The sequence below is a fragment of the Ovis canadensis genome, chromosome 3, assembly GCF_042477335.2.
Source record: "Ovis canadensis isolate MfBH-ARS-UI-01 breed Bighorn chromosome 3, ARS-UI_OviCan_v2, whole genome shotgun sequence".
NCBI classification, from domain to species: Eukaryota; Metazoa; Chordata; class Mammalia; order Artiodactyla; family Bovidae; genus Ovis; species Ovis canadensis.
In genome coordinates this window covers 198,988,548-199,008,181 of record NC_091247.1, presented here as the reverse complement: position 1 = coordinate 199,008,181, position 19,634 = coordinate 198,988,548, and the positions used below count along the sequence as shown (strand labels likewise).

At 33.4% G+C, this 19,634-nt stretch overlaps 1 protein-coding gene across 11 annotated transcripts in view; it reads right to left on the bottom strand.

The window, feature by feature from the left end:
• Positions 1-19,634, bottom strand: part of C2CD5 (C2 calcium dependent domain containing 5) — an 87,909-nt gene that overhangs the window by 41,884 nt on the left and 26,391 nt on the right. For 3 of the 11 annotated variants that reach the window (XM_069581213.1, XM_069581215.1, XM_069581217.1), the window contains exons 9-12: positions 17,107-17,298; positions 15,405-15,490; positions 14,796-14,828; positions 9,727-9,835 (exon numbers count right to left, since the gene is read on the bottom strand). In XM_069581213.1, coding sequence (XP_069437314.1) covers positions 9,727-9,835; positions 14,796-14,828; positions 15,405-15,490; positions 17,107-17,298 — 420 coding nt within the window. The remainder of the gene's footprint in view (positions 1-9,726; positions 9,836-14,795; positions 14,829-15,404; positions 15,491-17,106; positions 17,299-19,634) is intronic. The other 8 variants (XM_069581214.1, XM_069581216.1, XM_069581218.1 and 5 more) reach the window with 3 other exon arrangements.

The window sequence follows — 19,634 nt, the reverse complement described above, 5'->3', positions numbered from 1 at the left end:
ACAACTGCACACGGGGATGCCACTGTCGTAGTTAACACAGTATTTACAAGTTTAATAAAAGCCGAAGAGTTACATAACAGGAGGGCTAAGGAAGCAAATGGTGTTATGTCCACACTCCAAAGAATTTCTTAAATTTGGTTTTTGGCTAAAGCAAAAGCTCAAAGAACGAAGGGTTTTGCAAAGCAGATTCAGCAGACAGGAGCCAGAAACAGTGGAAACTTTGGCGCATGCTTGGATCAGGTGACGGTACAGACTGAAAACTATGGCAGCTCACTGAAATGGTTACAGAAAGTAATGGCCCTAGAGTCTAGGTGAAAGCAAGGCAAGCATACAGTAGGGAGCACTTCATCACAAACCAGTAATTGGATTAAAATCATTACCTACAACTGTGAGCAAGAAGTCAAGGGACGAATTTTTTGGCTATTAAATTTAGGGGTTAATTAAGATACAATTAAGAAAAATCAATTTATTTAATACTACAGAAAAATTAAGCTTCTCTTCAAAGCCTATCTTATACTTAATGCCAGAGATGAGCCACAGAATATTCAAGTAGCAATCATGATTCAGTCTAACTTACTAGTACTGAAAATTCAGAAACAAAAATCAGAGTGTTTAATCCCTACTAATGGAAATCTTAAAGCTTAAAAACTGCTAATTATACTTCTTATAGGAAATACATTAGTGAATCTGAACTGTTTTATTCACCCTACAAAAAAGTAAAAACTGAGGATTTACCAAACTTATATAAAAGGCAAAACAAAGAACCTGGTTTAAAAGTTTACTGGCAACTATACACGCCTTATATGAAACTGGATACAATTTGGTCACTTGAAGGATATACAGCTGAGATGTGAGGGTTTGAAATTAACGTTTCAGAGATGTGAAGAAAAAATATCTTCACTTAAAATACCATGCTCCTCCCAAGAATCTATAGAATGATAATCATAAAAAGATTATCATTTTAGGAGATATGAAAAGTTACTTATTATATAAATTATATTTCATACTATTTTGTATTTTTCTTCCAAGGGTCAGAACTATACATAGATAATTATCACAAATCTTTTACTATATTCTTTTAATTGCAAGCATGAATTGAGTTCTAGATCAATGCCTCACTGATGCCTCTTACAAGGGTAATGTCCTCACACTTATGCTGACACCACAGTTAATTCGTTTTTCTATTACTTGTCTAGAGCATGGCCATAGCTTGATATCTTGCCATCTTTTTAGTATTTTATCTTGTTTCTAAAGCACAGGTGACACTGGTAAAGATTCCTAAAATGACAGTAATAGTTTACCCCTCAAAAAGTAAAGAAGTGAACAACTCAACATAATATGCCTTTATAAAAGTCCATTCCTTCGAGATTTTAGGCAATTACACATTTGCAACTAAGAAATGCTAACTACATAAAGAGTTAAATGTAGTTCTATTTTTATATAGGTCTAGAAGAGAATAATTCTGTCCCTGGGAACCTTTTAATCAAGTTGAAAGAAAAAAAAAAGGAAATGGGCAGTTATTCAATCTAATTTTTAAATAAACAAGAGAAGATAAAATGTTAGATAGGATTTTCAGAAAAAGGACAATGTATCTTGTTACAAAAAGCTACCTTCTCAAATATCTGAAAGTAATAGTCCAACGCAAAACAACCTTTTGAAGAAGATAAATTTCCACTAACAGAATAGAAATTAGAGAGTCCAGGTTCAAGGAAGTATAGAACCTCACACTGGTTGGGGATTCAGTATAGACTAAAAAGAAGAATCTCATTATAGAAGAAGTAATGCACAAACTGAGAGTGAACTTCAAGATGTGGTAATTTGGAATACTAGGATGGTGGCTCAGATACAATCCATGTTGGACCAAACTGCAGTTGTTACTATTTGTTTAAAAAAAAAGTCAAATATGTAATTTACTCCTCGACTGTGACATTTCATTCTTTATATATATAATGTAACTGGTGTCCAGTTACATTATTTTATACAGAGAATGATACATTACATTTACATGTTACATTATAATAATGTAATGGAATATCCAGTTACATTTTACATATTTCATATATATGAAGAGTGAAATTTCACACTTAAGGAGATTACCCATCTGACTTTTTTTTACAGATAGCAGAAAAGTAATGAATATCCAGTTACATTATATATAGAAAGAAAATTAAATATTATAGTTATGTCACATTATAAAGGAAAGCTCACAAGTCATGCATGCTATATTTATGCCTACTTGAACTCTATGTATCTACTTTCTGAAAACCTTATTAAAATACTGAAAACCAAATGCTGCTTAACTACTTTAGGCTTACTTTGCACATCTGCTCATGAATGTCCCTCAGATGCAGAAAAATAATGACTGCTGAGATCATCAGTAGAATTCAAATTCCAACAAAGTCTATCTCCATTTAACTCTCTCTCTCACACACACACACAGCAAAGTAGTATAAGAAATAGACTAGACTACTATGTAAACAGGAGGTTTGCATGGGTGAACCCTGGTTATTTCCAATCCCCAGAATTGTGCTTAAGATATGGTAGGCACTTGACAAACATCTACTGGAGAAAAATGTGAATGATCAGAGTGGTAAGTATATTCTATATAAATATTTCCTTATATAAATATTTCCTCAGCTGACTCATATTGTTAAATACTTTAAAGTAGTAACTACACTTTTAGATGTTAACTATTAATTTTGCCTCCAAAATAAAGTCAAATTTCTAACTATATTTCTGAAAACAAAAAAAGAGAGAGTAACATTTTCTAAATTTAAACCACTAAATCTATCATTAGCTGAAGTTCATTCACTGTAAGATTGAGAAAATTTCCAGTCTAATAAGTCTTAAAACCTACAATCTGTCTAAAACAGTAAAAGAAGAAAAAAAAATTTTTAGAATATTCTCAAAAACAAAAGAAAGGCTATTCAAACATCTTGCTTTACTAACTCGGGGCTTAAAAACACTTAAAAATATTGTCTAAGTTCATAAGCTACTTCAAACTAGTATTTTTCAAATGACATTATATAACTACTTTAAATTTCCTCTTGTCACTTCTAAAAACATTATCTAAATTGACATGCATCCTACACAGGAAAGAATAACAAATGTTCCTCAACTCACTGAGACTGTTATAAGAAAGAAACTATGTGTGACCTATTCAGAAATACTTCTAGTGGTAAACTCAGAAGAAAAAAAGATTACAGCCATTTGAGAAGCAATGAGCTAGGGCTATTAAAATTTACTCAAAATATTATTTACAACTGAACTTTCAAACAGACTTGAGTTTCTAAAAGATAGGAATCATTTGCCCCCTGGGATGTTAAGACTTGCAGACATGTGGGACAATCATTACCCTTCTCTCTCCCTCAGCTGAAAGTTGCACCGAGCCTGTTTCACTCACCACATTCTCCTATAATTACCAAGTCCTGAAGGCTTTACATTCTAAACAGTTTGTAAATTTGTGGTTAAGAGTGTAAGCCCTGAAGCCAAAACTGTAAGGTTCAAACTGGGGCTCAGTCACTTCCTATTTGACCTCGGACAAATGGCTATGTTTCATACTGCTCACGTACAAAATGAGACAAACGCCTATGTGAGGGCTGTGCTTGAGGATTAAATGACCTACTACCATAAAATCTTAGAAGAGTACAAAGTAACTGCACCATGAAACTTTAGCTCTCCTGTCACCATCAGATCCCAGGTCACTATCTTGCTAGGACTCCTGCACTGCACTAACTGGGCTCTCTCTAGTCTTGCTGCTTTTAAATTCATTCTGAATCAGTAGGCAGCAATTTAATGCAAATCTGACTACTCTGTCTTGAACCTCCTGTCCCTGGCATGTCACACACAAGATCTGCAAATGTTATATTCTCCTTCCTAGTAGCGAGGTTCATTTCGTCTTTCTCAAAGTGTTTTAACAGACCAAGGAAATAAGAAACAAGGTAATAAAAGGTAAGAGTTTTGAATAAATTTTCAAATATTGAATTTTCAAATATTTTCTTCCTGCTCTATAAAAATACCTTCTATCACTGCAGTTAACACTGTAGTTAACACAAACTAACACGACAAAGCAGAAGAAAAGGAGGTGGGGGAAAAAGGTAAACTAAGACATTTTGTATTAATAGCAAACAAAAAGTATGAATTAGCTATGTAATAAACATCAAATGAGTAATGGCTAGGATATTGTTTTACAAATGCTTGAAGTTTCAGAAATAGACTCAAAGAATATATTAACATGGTTCCAAATACACTGTCTGAAATATAAATCTAAGTGAATCTTCATATACTATCCAAAACTGAGCTCAAGATTACTACCTCTATAAGGTACCCTGCCACACAGAGTTAATCTTAACTTTCTCTTTAACTCTGAATCTTGTATCACACCATACTACACAGTAAGCCGTTTACATATTCTTCTATCCTCCTAGAATATAAAAATAGGGGGACAGGTACCTTTGCACATCTCTTATCTAGCAAATTGCACAGTACAAAATAAATTCTAATAACTGCCCACATGGTCTACTGTTTTGCATGAAACACTATTGTGTGATATAAAATGTTTTCCTATACCGTTCCACATTTTAATGTTTCTGAAATAAAAATGTCAAATAATTAGTATGTTTGTCTAGCATGTGTTCCTCTTTTTTCTTAGAAGGCTTTTATGAAGTCAATGCTATAGCTGGTATCAGAGACCAGGAAATATAATATTGATAAATAATTTGTAGCATTAACAGAAACTGTATCAACAACTACTTTTCTAAAATTTTTGATTTTCTGTGGTAATACAGGACAGGAGTGGCTAAATATTTCCTAATTACAGAGAAAAATATATAAATGATTTGAATACATTTACCAAATATATAAATTTTTTGCAGAATTATCAAGCTATTTTTCTGAACTAGTATCAGAAAAATCCTGGTTTCTAACTATATACCAATTCTTACCAGAAAGACTCTAAATATCCCCAATCAAAAACATAAAACTATGAGCATATTAAACTGAAAACATCATTTTTTATGTTCTTTTAATATGCTGTAACATATCCATCTTTTCTTTCTTATACTCACTACTGGATTTTATTTTAAATGATGGCAAGATATACTGCTTCCTCAACCATGTTCCTCCTCACCAAATTTTGTTTACAGGGAACAAAGTCTTTACTGTGTCTTTAAGATTTAACTTTTGCCTTTTCCACTTTCCAAAACAGTTCTATCATCTATTATATCTCTCATTTTAAACATCGTTGCCCTCACAAACTTTCAGCTCCTTAAATTATTAATGATGATGCCTCAATGTCCTATTCTTATATAACTAGCCTTTTCTCTGCCCATGACCATAATCTGCCCATGTTTTTCTAAAATATATTCTTATTTTATTAAATGAATCCAGCAGGGTATTTTACATTTCTCATTAAAAAAACCAATATAAAGCATGACATTACAAGAGATTACTTTAACTCTAACCAATGTGATACATGCTGGCAAAAACTTAGATAGGAAATAGAGGTAATTTCCTCAAAGATTTACCAACTGATGTCAGTCCAAATCTGCAAAGGTTGGACCAGATCAGATTGTTGGACCAGATCAGATCAGATCTGACTTTAGGTTAAATCCACATGATGAACATGAGTTACTTCATAGTCAAACATGCACTACTTACATCAGAACTTACTCCTGGACTCCTAAAAACAAAAAAAGTTTATAACACTGAAAAGATTATGGGATATTATCTCAAATGTTGAGCCTCTTGGTGCTTCTGCTTTTGTTTTTCTATAAACAGATGTACTTTCTGATACAACTAAAAAAGTTCTTTAGGAAAATGCCAGTTTCTGATACTGAATCAAATAGCTCTATTATTTAATTCTAAAATAGAGATAATATAAATATCTACATTTTTATGTTGAGAACATGCTTTTAATCAAAAAGAAAAATTGGCTTTGACTCTAAACCACATCATCAGCTGTAAAGCTATCTTAGTTTCTTTAAAAGCTACAAACTATATTCATATGTAAAATTACTTAAAAAGAAAAAATATATTCCATTTGGAAAGGGAGAGAGGAAAGCTTATGAAAGCTGTTAATCCCCCCAAAATCTGCTCCTACTTACCAATTTTCAGAACACTTCTAGAATTATAAAAAAAATACAGCAAAACCACTACAATATTGTAATTAGCCTCCAATTAAAATAAATTTTAAAAAATTAAAAATAATAAAAATACAGTTATACTTTTATAATATTTACAGAACACTAAATATATTCAAATCTAAATTGAAGTTTAAACATACTTCAAGATGATCAAACTAGCCATTTGATACTTATATATTTAACAATTACTATTCCCTTAATGATAAAGCTAATCTAGTATCATTCACCTGATATGAAAAAACTGTACAAAATGTAATAAATTTAAAATTATCACTCTGAAAGTTCATCACCTAACAGAAGTCATTCATAATTCATGGTATTTCTATGGTTTTGATTAATTCATTTTAGTAAAAACATTTTTATGCTTGTATCTCCATGGAAATTACAAAAGTTATCACATATGTATTCCAAAATATATCTGTATTAACTGAATTGACATTAAGCCTATTTAATTGAGAACATTTCTAAAAACTTCACTGAGCTGCCATAATTTTTGTCAGCATATGTAGTACTGAATGACCATTAAAATACCTGAATTGAAACTATTCCAGTCTAGCAGTTTGTAAGATCTTGTGTTACCCATAATTCCGACAAAGGCTGAGTTCAAAACAGCAAATTAGTAGATCAGTTTTAGGTGCAGAATAGTAGGGAAAAAAAACAAACAAAAAATACTACAAATAAGAACACAATTGACACCACCACTTGACAGGAACTAGAAAGACACAGACAGCAGAGTTAATAAGAAGTAGAAATAGAGAAGAAGGAACATGCTATAGTTATCTAACATTAACTGAAGTCTAATTATTATTTCAAATAATTAATTACCTTTTAAAACCTTCCCATTCTCTCCCTTATTGTATGACCTGTTTGTTTATTATTGAAGAAGAGGAAGTTCTAAAGAAGTAACTCCAAAATAACAATCAATAGTTAGCAGGTGGTAGTCGTTTTAAAATAAGGCTTTTCCTTTTAAACTTAGTGTGAAATGAAAATTTCCCATATTCACTAGTCAAAAAATAGCTGCAAGATTCATCTGAGAGTGCAAATATAGGACTTTTAACATTAGAATGTGTTATCTCATCTGTCATAATTTTCTTTCAGCAGAGTAACTCAGAATCATAAAATTAATAAATCTTTATTATGGTAGATGCTAACTGAGTTTTGTTCTGACATTTAGCTTCTGTAAACAAATTAAAATTTTTTCACACATAATTATTTACGGGGCCTGAAGATTAACAAAATGTTAAACAAATGTTCCTTTTTCAGGCACAATACATATATAAAAAAACATCCAAATAATGTGATAATTATATCAAAATAATATAATATTGGGGCCATTAGAATATGATTTGTATTTAACCGAAAATAAAAACAAAACTGAAATACAACATTTATAACATTACAAGTATTTACATGTATTATATATGCCCATAATCTTCTGGAAAATAAACCATCAGTAACTGAGAATTTCTCCACATAAACTGAAAAAATATTCTGATAGGGAAGGAGAGAAAGAAAATGGATGTGCTATAGTTACAATATACAAATCATATTTTATAAGAAGGAAGAACTTGTGTTTTCTTCCCTGGGCCTGGAATTTTATATTTCTTACACAACTAAAAATAAACTGTCAAGTATGGAAAACGCTCAAAAGCAGGTTTTGAGGTTTTGTTTTTTTTTTAAGTAACGCAATTTAAAATTTGGCTCTCTACTTAAACTTAATTTAAATAACCTTCATTTCTTCTCCTAGATTCTACAGCTTACTCAGAGTACATGGAAGCAATGATGAAATTTAAATGTTCCCATCACGAACAACTGAATATATCCCTAGAGCCATTTTTGGAGCTATTATATCGATGGGTGGATGCCACCTATCAAAATACTTGAGTCAAGGGTACATAGAAACACCGGTAACTGGCCTTGGGTCACCCAGTTAGTGCCAGGTATCTTAACTCAGTATTTCCTTGCACTTCTCAAATAATTTAAGTTCCTAAATGCACAGATATGAAACTTGGCATAATCTTCAAGATCTCAATCCATTAAAACTGGCATCAGTCTAAATTTGCCTTTAATTACTGCTGCTGCTGCTGCTGCTAAGTCACTTCAGTCGTGTCCGACTCTGTGCGAACCCATAGACAGGGTCCCCCGTCCCTGGGATTCTCAAGGCAAGAACACTGGAGTGGGTTGCCATTTCCTTCTCCAATGGATGAAAGTGAAAAGTGAAAGTGAAGTCGCTCAGTCGCGTCTGACCCTCAGCGACCCCATGGACTATAGCCTTCCAGGCTCCCCCGTCCATGAGATTTTCCAGGCAAGAGTACTGGAGTGGGGTGCCATTGCCTTCTCCGTTTAATTACTACAGAATGCATAAAATACTGCACGAAGAAAAGATTTTAAATTGACCCCAAAAATGAGATACAGGGGAAAAAAATAATAAACCAGAGAAGAAAAAGAGAAGACTGGTACTTAAAATATGTATTTGCTCAACGTTAGAGTTAAACTAATCCCCAAAAGTATTGCTTTTCTGCAATTCCATTCAGGGTTTAGAAAAATTCCATTCTGTTTTAATTCAAATGACATCAAACTATGGGGCCCAGATTAAATTTTTTAAAAATCTAAAAGAACGGTAATGCTTTGTATCCTCAAAATCACTATTTGAGTTTTGCATACAATAATTTCAAAGCATTTTTCTTTTTTCATAGCTGTCAGTACAAGGCCCCAAAGAGGTTACTGGAAGTGACCATTTCAATTTTCAAAAATACATTCGCATACATGCCAGGTAAGAATACTAATATAACTTCAAGTTTAAGGTATGTCATCAAAATAATAAGTGACTTGAGCAAGTTACTGGGCATCTAGTCAATGAGAGATGCAAGAACAAGTTCCATAGGGAAAGTTCCTACTATACTTCTCATGCTTATTTTAGATTTAGAAAAACCAGCAAAGCATTTTTAATCCAAGGGTCTGAAATTACTGGGACTTGCATGCCTTTTTTCTCTTTCATAATCAAGGTTCATGTTTTAAAGAAGTGAGTTGCCATTTTCTCCTGTTTGCTTAAATGGAATAAATAGCTACTGAAAGAAACCAAGGATCCAAAGACAATAATTACTTTTTTAAAACTTTTAGGTTCTCTACACAATGTATACATGTCAAACTAAGACTTCTTTTATGAATAAGAAAATTACTCAAATAACCCATAAAGAATTATTCCAGTGAAAAGAATTAACCTAACCTCTTTAAGCTAATGGCCACAATGATCAAATTGTAAATTTTGTTATCTGCCTGAGTCAAAGAAAACAGCTGACTCAAAAGTGACTTAAGGAGTGCCTCAGAGTGATACACCTTGGCCAAAAATGAATCAAGATTTGCTTTGTATTAAAAAAAAAGGTAACTGAAATATACATGTCTACTTAGTTTATTTTTAGTTAAGATTACTGCAAATATTTGAAAGCAACGTGTGCTAGTTTATACTTTCTTCGTCATTTTTCTTTTTGGATAAATTCAGCTTAAAAAACTATAAAAATCAGTGTTAATAATAATCACAGTGTAAGTAAATGAAACACAGAAAACAAATGTTTAGAGAACATACCAGGATTGTGGATGCGATCCAAAAGCTTCACAGAGCGTGCACTAACAACGCCCCCAACATGCACAAGGAATCCAGGAGGAAATGCCGTCAGGGTGAAAAATGGAAATTCCTAGTAGAAAGAATGGGGGAAAAATATGCCTGACCATGTGTGAAGTACAAATGCATGTCTGTTAAAAAGCTTGTCATAAAGAAATGAATTCTACCCCTTAACAAAAGGCTACCAATTATACATTACAGGTGCTTTGTAATGAAAAGCTTCCTTGGATGCTGAGTTCCCAATCCATTTTCCCATATGTATTATGTTATAGAGAATCCGAACACCTTTTTTATCACTTCTAAATGAGAAAAAAAAAACAACATTCTCAGAGTTTCAATTTGAGATATTTGAACACACTCTTCCTTCCTCTCAATTGCCTATTGCGATCGAACTTGGCAATGAGATGAGGAATCTGCCTGAACCACAATCCACGTCTACTTCTCTACGGGGCAGACTCTCCCTCAGACACCTACCCTGTTCCAGGCTACTGGCAGACTCTGAAGTCTTGGGGCAGGAGGTCTAAAACAAGGTGGGGCTGAGGGAGGAGGAGGGAGAGGATGAGCAGAGCAGGTTAACAGCTACATAGAAAGATGAAGAGAAGAGCCAAGTTCAGGTAGGCAGAGAATTACTGTGTGGGCTTATTTCCTCTATCAACAAGGGGGCAGCAGGAAAAAAAAATCTAAATATATAAATGCATATTAAGAAGGGGAGAGGTATGTAGATGACAGCAAGGTAGGCAATCAAATTCTACAAGTTCTTCCAGGATTTATTCTCCTCTTTCTCTCTCTCGGACATCAAATTTGTCAACTTAGAAATGAAGAGATGCAGGCAACAGAGAAATGGTAAAGCAGAGAAGGAAAATTTATTAAAATAGCACCCAAAGGAAAGGAGAGTTCCTGAGGCCGCTCATATGATAAAAACTGGATTCAAGAAAGGAAAACAATATCCAACCTGTCTGGCGGCAAGATTAACGTAGCTCACTTAACCACAAGTCACTTAGCAGTAGCCTCAGCTATTCAGAACATACTGAGAACTGGAAATTAAGCAAAACAGGGCTCTCAACAGTCAAAAGAACTGTTACAGTTGCAAGGACTAAACTTCATGGATTTCATTCCTAAGAGATCCCCATAGACTATATTCATACAATGATATATGGTAATTACAAGTGTATAATATTACAAATATATTCTAAAATCTACTGGTATCTTTTTTTTCTGGACCATAGCAGATTAAATGCAGCAAATAAAAGTTGGGAGATAAAGAGATACAGAATACTACAAGAAGTAGGCATATTAACCACAGCAAGATTACTGACTGGCTGCCTAAAGCATGGCGATATGAACTGACCAAAGCATAATTCACACAGCAAAGCAACTTGGAATCATTTAGCACAGAGGCAAACAGTCCTGCACACCCCAATAACCCATGACGTATAGTATTAAAATATATATACATGTGTGGGTGTGTGCATACACACACTCATATTCAGAAATAAATTCATTAAAATTTAAAAGTAATCTTTAACAAGGGCAAGAAAAACCTATGCTATGTAAAAAGGGAGTAAAAAAACAGTGGAAGTGGACAAGTTTGACCCAGTTGATAGGTAGAGGCCCCCTTATTTCCACCTAAATTTTTTACATATAAATTTTAAATGAGAAAGTACAGATAAGCTCATACTATTGGAAACATGAGTCTTTTGTTCAGTCTCTAAGTTGTGTCCTTAAGATCCTTAAGATTTGTTTTCAATTTTAAGAATACAGAAGTTTTAAAATTTCCTCAAAATACTGTGGTAAAGTCCAAAAAGCATGTTACACTTTATACTTAACATTTTAAATATTTTGGATAACAGACAGTGAAAATGCAAATTTTGGAAGCTAAATGGAACGCAGTACTTCCACCTAAACTTGAGAAATAAGTAAATTCCATGCTGGAAATCTGCATATAAGATTTTAGATAAGATAGAAAAAGAAAATGAACCTAAATGATTTCTCTATTTGGGAGTCTCTAACTCTTCTCCCCAAACTTCAGAAAATGGGAGAACAGGATGGGGGGAAGCATCACTCCAGAGCAGAAGTAGTAGGGGACCAGCTGACCTAACAGATAGAGGATGCCCTGCCAACTTAGACTCTGTCCTAACTGTCCCCAGTTCATCCAGGCAGCACACTCCCCCAGTTTAACACAAAACTTAACCTAGAGGGACTTCCCTGGAAGTTCAGTGCTTAGGACTCCCATTTCCACTGCAGGGAGCATGAGTTCTACCCACAGTTAGGGCTAGGATCCTGCTTGCCACAGGGCGTGGCCAAAAACAAACCAACGAACAACCTAGAATTTAAATGGCATTATTATTCAACCCAAACTATGATTGGCAAACAACACTTTCAGAAGAGCTTACTGCCAGTATCTCAACTGAGGGTTAAATAGCTATCCTCCCACCAGCATCACCAGTAACTATTATGGAGCACTTCCAATGTGCCAGTCCTGTGCACAGCACCTCAAAACTAGGCTTCACAGACACTACCATACCCTGAGATGGATGTCCTATCAAATCCAGGATTCAGGTGAAACACTGAAATGAAGAAGGCCTACACTCTCTGAGCCACAAACTTTGTCACCTGGCTTCTTACCATTTTTGGTTAAAACACTGAATAAAAGAATTAATTTTAATCTCTATTACTACACCTGATGAATCTATAGGCTCTCCTCCACTGAAAAGGACAGCTTCGTTAAGATCCACCCAAGCACACCCTGCCTTCAGTGTCCAGATGGGAATGCCAGGGACCACATTTTCTCTGGAAAGCCCTTATTTTGCCCTGTGGAGCCTAGATAAGACTTCATACATTGATGCTTTGACATAAGCCAAGTGCATGCAGCATAAATCATTTAATAGCATGTGCTCAGAGACAGGCTAGTTGAAAATTCTGAGAACAAATGGAATTTTTAAAAAGATTTAAATAGGATTTTTCTCAGAAGATATTTAATCAATTTCATTTTTTGAAATCAGAGATTTTTTTTATTATCCCAAGACACCATAGTAAACTTTCTAAATACAAAACTCCCTGCCAGGTTCCCACAATGATTTATCATATAATTTTATCCCTTCATAATTTCTCAAAAGAATCCATTTTAAATCTAACTTTCCCAAAGTGGGTTCCTAACAGGCATTTTACATGAAAGGACTTCATGGTAAAATACATTTGGGAAATACCAAACTAAGTCAATTAGGATTCTTTATTGAAGAAAAACATACATTCCAGAATCTAAAAAGTAACTTCATTTTTCTGGCAAGTTAAAAAAAAATTATATTGGGAAAATAAATCTATTTGCTTCATAGCAAATACTTCACAGGCAGAACCTTAATCTAAACTTTTACCTCCCAATAATCTGATACCAATTACCAAGATCTTGTCAATTTATTTTTTAATGCTTTTGTGAGAGAGGAAGAAAAAAAGCACTTTTATTTTTGATAACTGCTACTTGAGTAACTCAAAAGATGATGGACAAATAAAGTTCCTCTTTTCCACAAGAAACAAAAAGCCATATAATATATTAAGGGTAGCAAGGGGCAGAAGTGAATGTTTTAAAAATGAATATATAAAATGATAAATAGATCATATGTTCAACTTGATCTAGTGTTCAACTTGGCAGAGTTAAAGCATAAGTGACCACATACAGGGAGAATTCTTCATTATTTCTGCTCAAATTTTTTCCATACTGATGGCAGCCACAGGTACATGGGGAAGCCAAGCATGACAAGGCTTTTTCTACCCATTATATACAGGGTAGAGAGGGAGGCTCACACATACAACTCACTGCCACTGCAAGGTTTGATAATGTAAATATATTGCCAACTGAGGTTTACAGAGTGGTAAATGAAAACTATAGACCTCCACATCTCTGCTGTTAATGCCTCGAGGATTATTTAGTAATGTATGTCCAATGTGTTAATGTGCCCAGAAGTTTAAGAATGTTTGAAAGCATATTTGAAAACATAAATTTTATCCAAACTAAATCCAAAACATTTTCAATGATTAGTATTTCTTTTGTCCTTTAAAACTAGGTGCTTTTTAAAGCTCTCAGTACAGACAGGAGAGTCACGGACTCAACACACAGGCAAAGTTTCATTATATCAAATGTCAAGGCAAGTCAAGTTTTTCTGTTCATGTGAATTCTAGAATGGTAATTAGATTACAGAAAATATTCCTAGCGTAAGGGACTCCAGAAAATGTAAAACTGGGAGGGGGTAGGCAATAAGATAAGAGTTCTCTGGCCTAAAAACTGTAAGTGACACACACACTTTAACTCTGATCCTCTTCCCCATGGCTGTTAGTCTTTCTTTATATTTGGTTTCAATGTATAGTTTGAATGTTTAGGTGAGCTACTTGATGGCAGTCATTGGCACGATATGCCTGCCGATGTAAGAGTAGTAGCTCAAAGGCAAAGAACCAGGTACCACCCAAGTCCTACCAAAGTCCCAAGTTTAGTTCAGCTCTGTTCTCTCCAGACTTTTATAACAGGCAAACTGCACACACAGATACTTTCAGCACAAGGAAAAAAAGTCTAAAAAAATTACTTGTTGTACTGTTTATAATAATAGGATCTGAAAAACACTCTTGTCGAAAGCCAACTTCTAGCAAATAAATACCTTTGTTTTATAAAATGCATCCTTTTACAGGTATTTGATATGTGTTATCTTTTTTTTTTTTTACTGCTAGTATAAAATGGAACATGTAAAAGAAAATTCTGTAAATGCTTGTAACTTCCAAATCAGACATAATGAAAGTTATGGAACTGTGCCTTAAAATAACTGACATGACATATAAAACCATGCACTGTATTAGTTAGGGGGGAAAAAAAAAACATGAGTCTCATAGTGCCATTAAATTAAAGCAAAAAACAAACAACTTTGCATTACAAAAAGAAAAAAAGCTGGCAACATTTGTTAAATGCTTAAATAAAACTTAAATGACCAAGATTAAAACTAGAAAAGCTACCAATACATGAAATAGGCTCTCACACATGTTCGGAAACATACCCGCCTTCTACAGAACCTATGAGGCGATCCTCCCTTAGCAATGAAGTTTATACAAAAAAATAAAGAGAGAAAATCATCCAAACACTTTAGCTCTTCATACAACATATTTAATTAAGTAAGTTTACAGTACTTAAAAGAGATGTATTCACATACTGAATAGTCATATTATCTATGTTAATCTGTAAAAATATGGAATCTGCATTTCTTAATCCCAAAGAGACTGGCCACTGATAAAATTTATCTCAGCAAATATATGTTAATATACTAAAGAATTATTTTTAATACAACACCAATAAACTTTTTTCTAGAAAATTATCCACTATTTCCTTTTATATATTAAACCCTAACATAAAATTAGAAAGATTTCATTATTCAATGGATATTTCCAAACAGACTATTTCTAATATAACTTTGGGAGATAAGACAAAAATAGTTATAGAATTATTCCAAATTAAAAGTAATCATTTATAAGCAAATTACTATGATACCTTTTGGACTGAAATTGTAATATTAATCAAAACTAGTATATGGAAACAAGTACGTACATAGAAGCATGAGAATAAAATCATATTAACAGTGTAAGAAGAAAGAATATTGAGTGAACCTTACCCTCTGTTCCAATGCTGATTGAGTCTGTTGTCTTAAAAGAGCTTTAAAGGGCCCCCCTTCTTTTCCAGCACTACCACTTCCCATTCCTACAGAACATCAGTATGTAAATAACGACCAAAAACAACTAGAGACATAGAAAGTTTAATTGCATTTATCTTCATAAATATCATGAACAAAATCTGTTAAAAACAAAAATCTAAACATTTGAAGTATTTGTGATGGCAACTAAGCACATACTCTTTTTTATTCACAAGGTTTTCTTTAGGAGCAAGATGTCAAAATTCTGATCACAGTGAGTGTACGCTTAATTTATCCTAAAAATCATTTTTAAAATTACATTAAGGTGACAAACTTTTTATGTAATATTCAATTTTAAAAGTGGAGTCTTCTAATAAAAAAAATCAATGTAATATCAATTACTTACACCCTGCTAACAAGTGAAGAGTACTAAAAGAAACGAGAAACATTAAATGTGTGTTTCAAACTAAACGTATATGTAGAGAAAGCACTAATTGAGCTTAAAATACTCCAAAATTCTCTAAAGAGTATGAATTCTAGGCAGCTTTGAAATATAGTCACATCTATTTTCTGATAATTTTGCATTCATAAACATAATATTCATTACAAAATAGCACTAATATTCATATCATACAACTCATTTGCAAAAACTGACATACAGTTTTTAAAAACTAAAAATTGCAGACATATAATAGACACATCACAAATGTACATGGTTATGGATGAAAGAATTACATTTCCCAAGCTCTTAGATGTATTTATTTTTAAGGCATAAGTTTAAATGTCTTTCCTTATTTTATTGTTTTGATAGTACTAATAGACCAACTATGGTTAAAGAATTAAAGAAAGCAGGGGGCAGGTGAGAAGCCAGTGCTCTACAAACTAAAATTAATAATTTAGTCCCACCTTTTAAACCTGAAGATACATGCAAGCATATTTACTACAATGACTTAAGAAAGGAACTAATTTACTTTTATATTTTTAGCTGTTCTTGGATAAGGAAACAAAGTTAGCATGTGTATAGTCCCATTTTGTTCTTTAAAAATTAAAAAGAAATGTATTTTTCTTGTAGTAACCTAAACATAATTTTTAGAGACTATACAATACTAAACACAGAAACAAAACTAAGATCTTCATATGAAGCATATTGAAAGCCATAAAATAAAATATAATTTGGTAGAGATAAATGAAATATCAGAAAATAGAGCAGAATAACTTGAAAATTAATACAATGGACAAGAAAAAAATGGATAATGAAAGAATATCACTAAAATGAGACTTAAACTGATTCAAACAGAATAATTTACTAATGTAACCAATATGGTTTAGCAACATGATGACATAGGTCCAACGTGAATGGAGTTGGTGTGAAGGGAAAGAAAGTAAAAGCATCTAAAACAGAAATTCTAGTAATGAGAACCTAATAATTATTAGAAATAAGCAGCTCTAAGCACTTAGACAAACAATTTTTAATACATAAGATTATTTAGCAGAATATTCATAATTATCCATCAAGTAATCCTCAATCGTGTTCTCATGGTAATTTTACTGTCTGCCAATAAGAAAAATAAGAAATACATCCTGTGTCAAATACTCAATACTTCTGTACAGTATGAAATAATTAATTTTTTTCAAAAATGATTTCGAATAAAGGGATTAAAAAGCTGACATAATATGATCCTACCAGAAGCAGCCAGGAACAGCTCTTCACTGAAAGAAACACTTTTCCTCAGAACTGGGCTGACAAGGCTAGAAGGATGAGGGGGAAGGCTAGATTCCGAGAGGAGGAGACAGGACTTTTTAAGATGAAGGGACCCACAAGGGAGAGAGGGGGAGCTGGGACACAGGTAAATCCTAGGCCCCTGTGGGTAAGGTGCTGTGGAGGAAAGTAGCAGAGAAAAGATGCAGATTCAGAAGATGACCAGAAAATGCAGGATAAGGAAAGCAATGGTGAAGCAAAACGTAACAGTAAAATGAACTGTAAAATGCGTACACAAATTACAGTAAGCATATGAAGTCATTAGCAAGATCATCTGTTCAACGTAATATAAAGAAAAGGCATAGTCTAAAACTTAACAAAACCTTTACAAACTCTGCACTCATTAAACATTTTTAAATCGATTAACACGATTTTATGCCATTCTGATTACTTTTAGCTGACTCCTTAAAAACATTTATATTACTTCCGATTTTTTTGCTTAAGACTGTTTAAGGTCAAAATGTATCACATTTTTTAAAGCCAGAAATTTGTTGTCTCAAATACAAGAACTTTTTTAAAGAGGTAAGAGTATAGTTCTTCCAATGTTACTAACTGAAACACATGACTTATGGGTATTTTAATTGAATTTAAAAAAATCAAACACCTGCTACCACATTAAGCAGATAGCCATCATTAAGTTTAAATAAATAAAATATTAACTACCTTCTGTCATGCTTCAGGATGTATGTTAATGCTTTTCTTTTTCCTCTAAAATTTTAAATACTCAAATCTGATCATAACACTGTTTGCATTTACAAAGATTTGAGTACCTGAGAGTCAAAGGAATATGCTCTGAACCACAAAAAACACACATGGCAAAAAGCCTGATCAAAAAAAAGTAAAATTAGCTTGAGTCAGATGTCACATCGGTATCTTAACACTGGCATTCTAAAATTCCACTTCTCCTAGTTGAATACTTGAAAAAAAAAAAAAAGAAAGAAAAGAAAATCTGGTAAAATGTCAAAAAAAAAAATCTACAGAAATAAATGTGAAATTTTTTTAAAACAAGACTCATCTGAGGTGGATGAGAGCTTTAACTAGAAACAGAAAAACAACTTTTTCAGTCTATTAACTTTATTCTGTTCTGTTTTTGTTTCCCACTGTACATATAATTAATCAATCATGAGCAACTAATCTATCATGAAATACATGCTGACCTACAGCTCTAGAAATTTCAGAACATTCATAATTTTGGCACTTTCAATCTCCATGAAAAATAGGAATACTTCCTAGTGGCTCAGACGATAAGGAATCTGCCTGCAATGCAGGAGACCTGGGTTCAATCCCTGGATCAGGAAGACCCCCTGAAGAAGGGAATCGCAGCCCACTCTAGTATTTTTGCCTGGAGAATCCCATGGACAGAGGAGCCTGGCAGGCTATAGCCCATGTGGTTGCAAAGAGGCAGACAGGACTGAGCAACTAACACTTTCACTTTCACTTTTTCAGAAGTAGTAAGGATCCATAATAAGGACAAGCACCTAAAAACTGTTAATATCCTATAAAAATGCAACTGATGTAGTGAATACTGCTGCTGCTGCTAAGTCACTTCAGTCCTGTCCAACTCTGTGCAACCCCATAGATGGCTGCCTACCTGGCTCCCCTGTCCCTGGGATTCTCCAGGCAAGAACACTGGAGTGGGTTGCCATTTCCTTCTCCAATGCATGAAAGTGAAAAGTGAAAGGGAAGTTGCTCAGTCTCGTCCAACTCTTAACGACCCCATGGACTGCAGCCTAACAGGCTCCTCCGTCCATGTGATTTTCCAGGCAAGAGTGCTGGAGTGGGGTGCCCATTGCCTTCTCCGATGTAGTGAATAATTACAGGCAAAACAAAATAATTTACTTAGAGGCAGCTTATATAGAAATACATGAGAACAATACTTTTTTTGTAAATGAATTTTTAAAAACTAAAAATTTGGAGCTAGAAAATAGAAAAAAGTTTTCATTGATAACACAATTGATTGCCTACTAAAAAGCTAAGGGAATATAAGTCTGGTTTGGTTAATTTATTACTTGACAATCTTCATTAGATTTGGTTTTCCTGATGAATTAAAAAGAAACAGAAAGACAAAGGAAAATACTTTTAAAAATGTGTTTGTAGCATGGCCAAAAAAAGATAAGGAATACTGAAAAGTGGCTTGGAATACAAAAATGAACAAGCAGTGGACAGTCTCAAAAAATTAAGAAAACTACTCATCAAATGTTATGCTACGTCCTTATTGTTTTGATATTATGAATTTCAAAGCCAGAATCTTATACTTTACTTAAAAACAAAATTTAAAAAAAAAAAACAAAAAACAAAACACCCCCACTTCCCTACAATTTCAATGATTCTGTTTTTATGACACCAATATGGTTAAGATGCTACATTCCACAGCATCCATTACTATCAAATATCACATTTTTTTGTTGTTGTTCACAGTTATACATGTAAAAATAAAGTAATGCTTTTCAAAG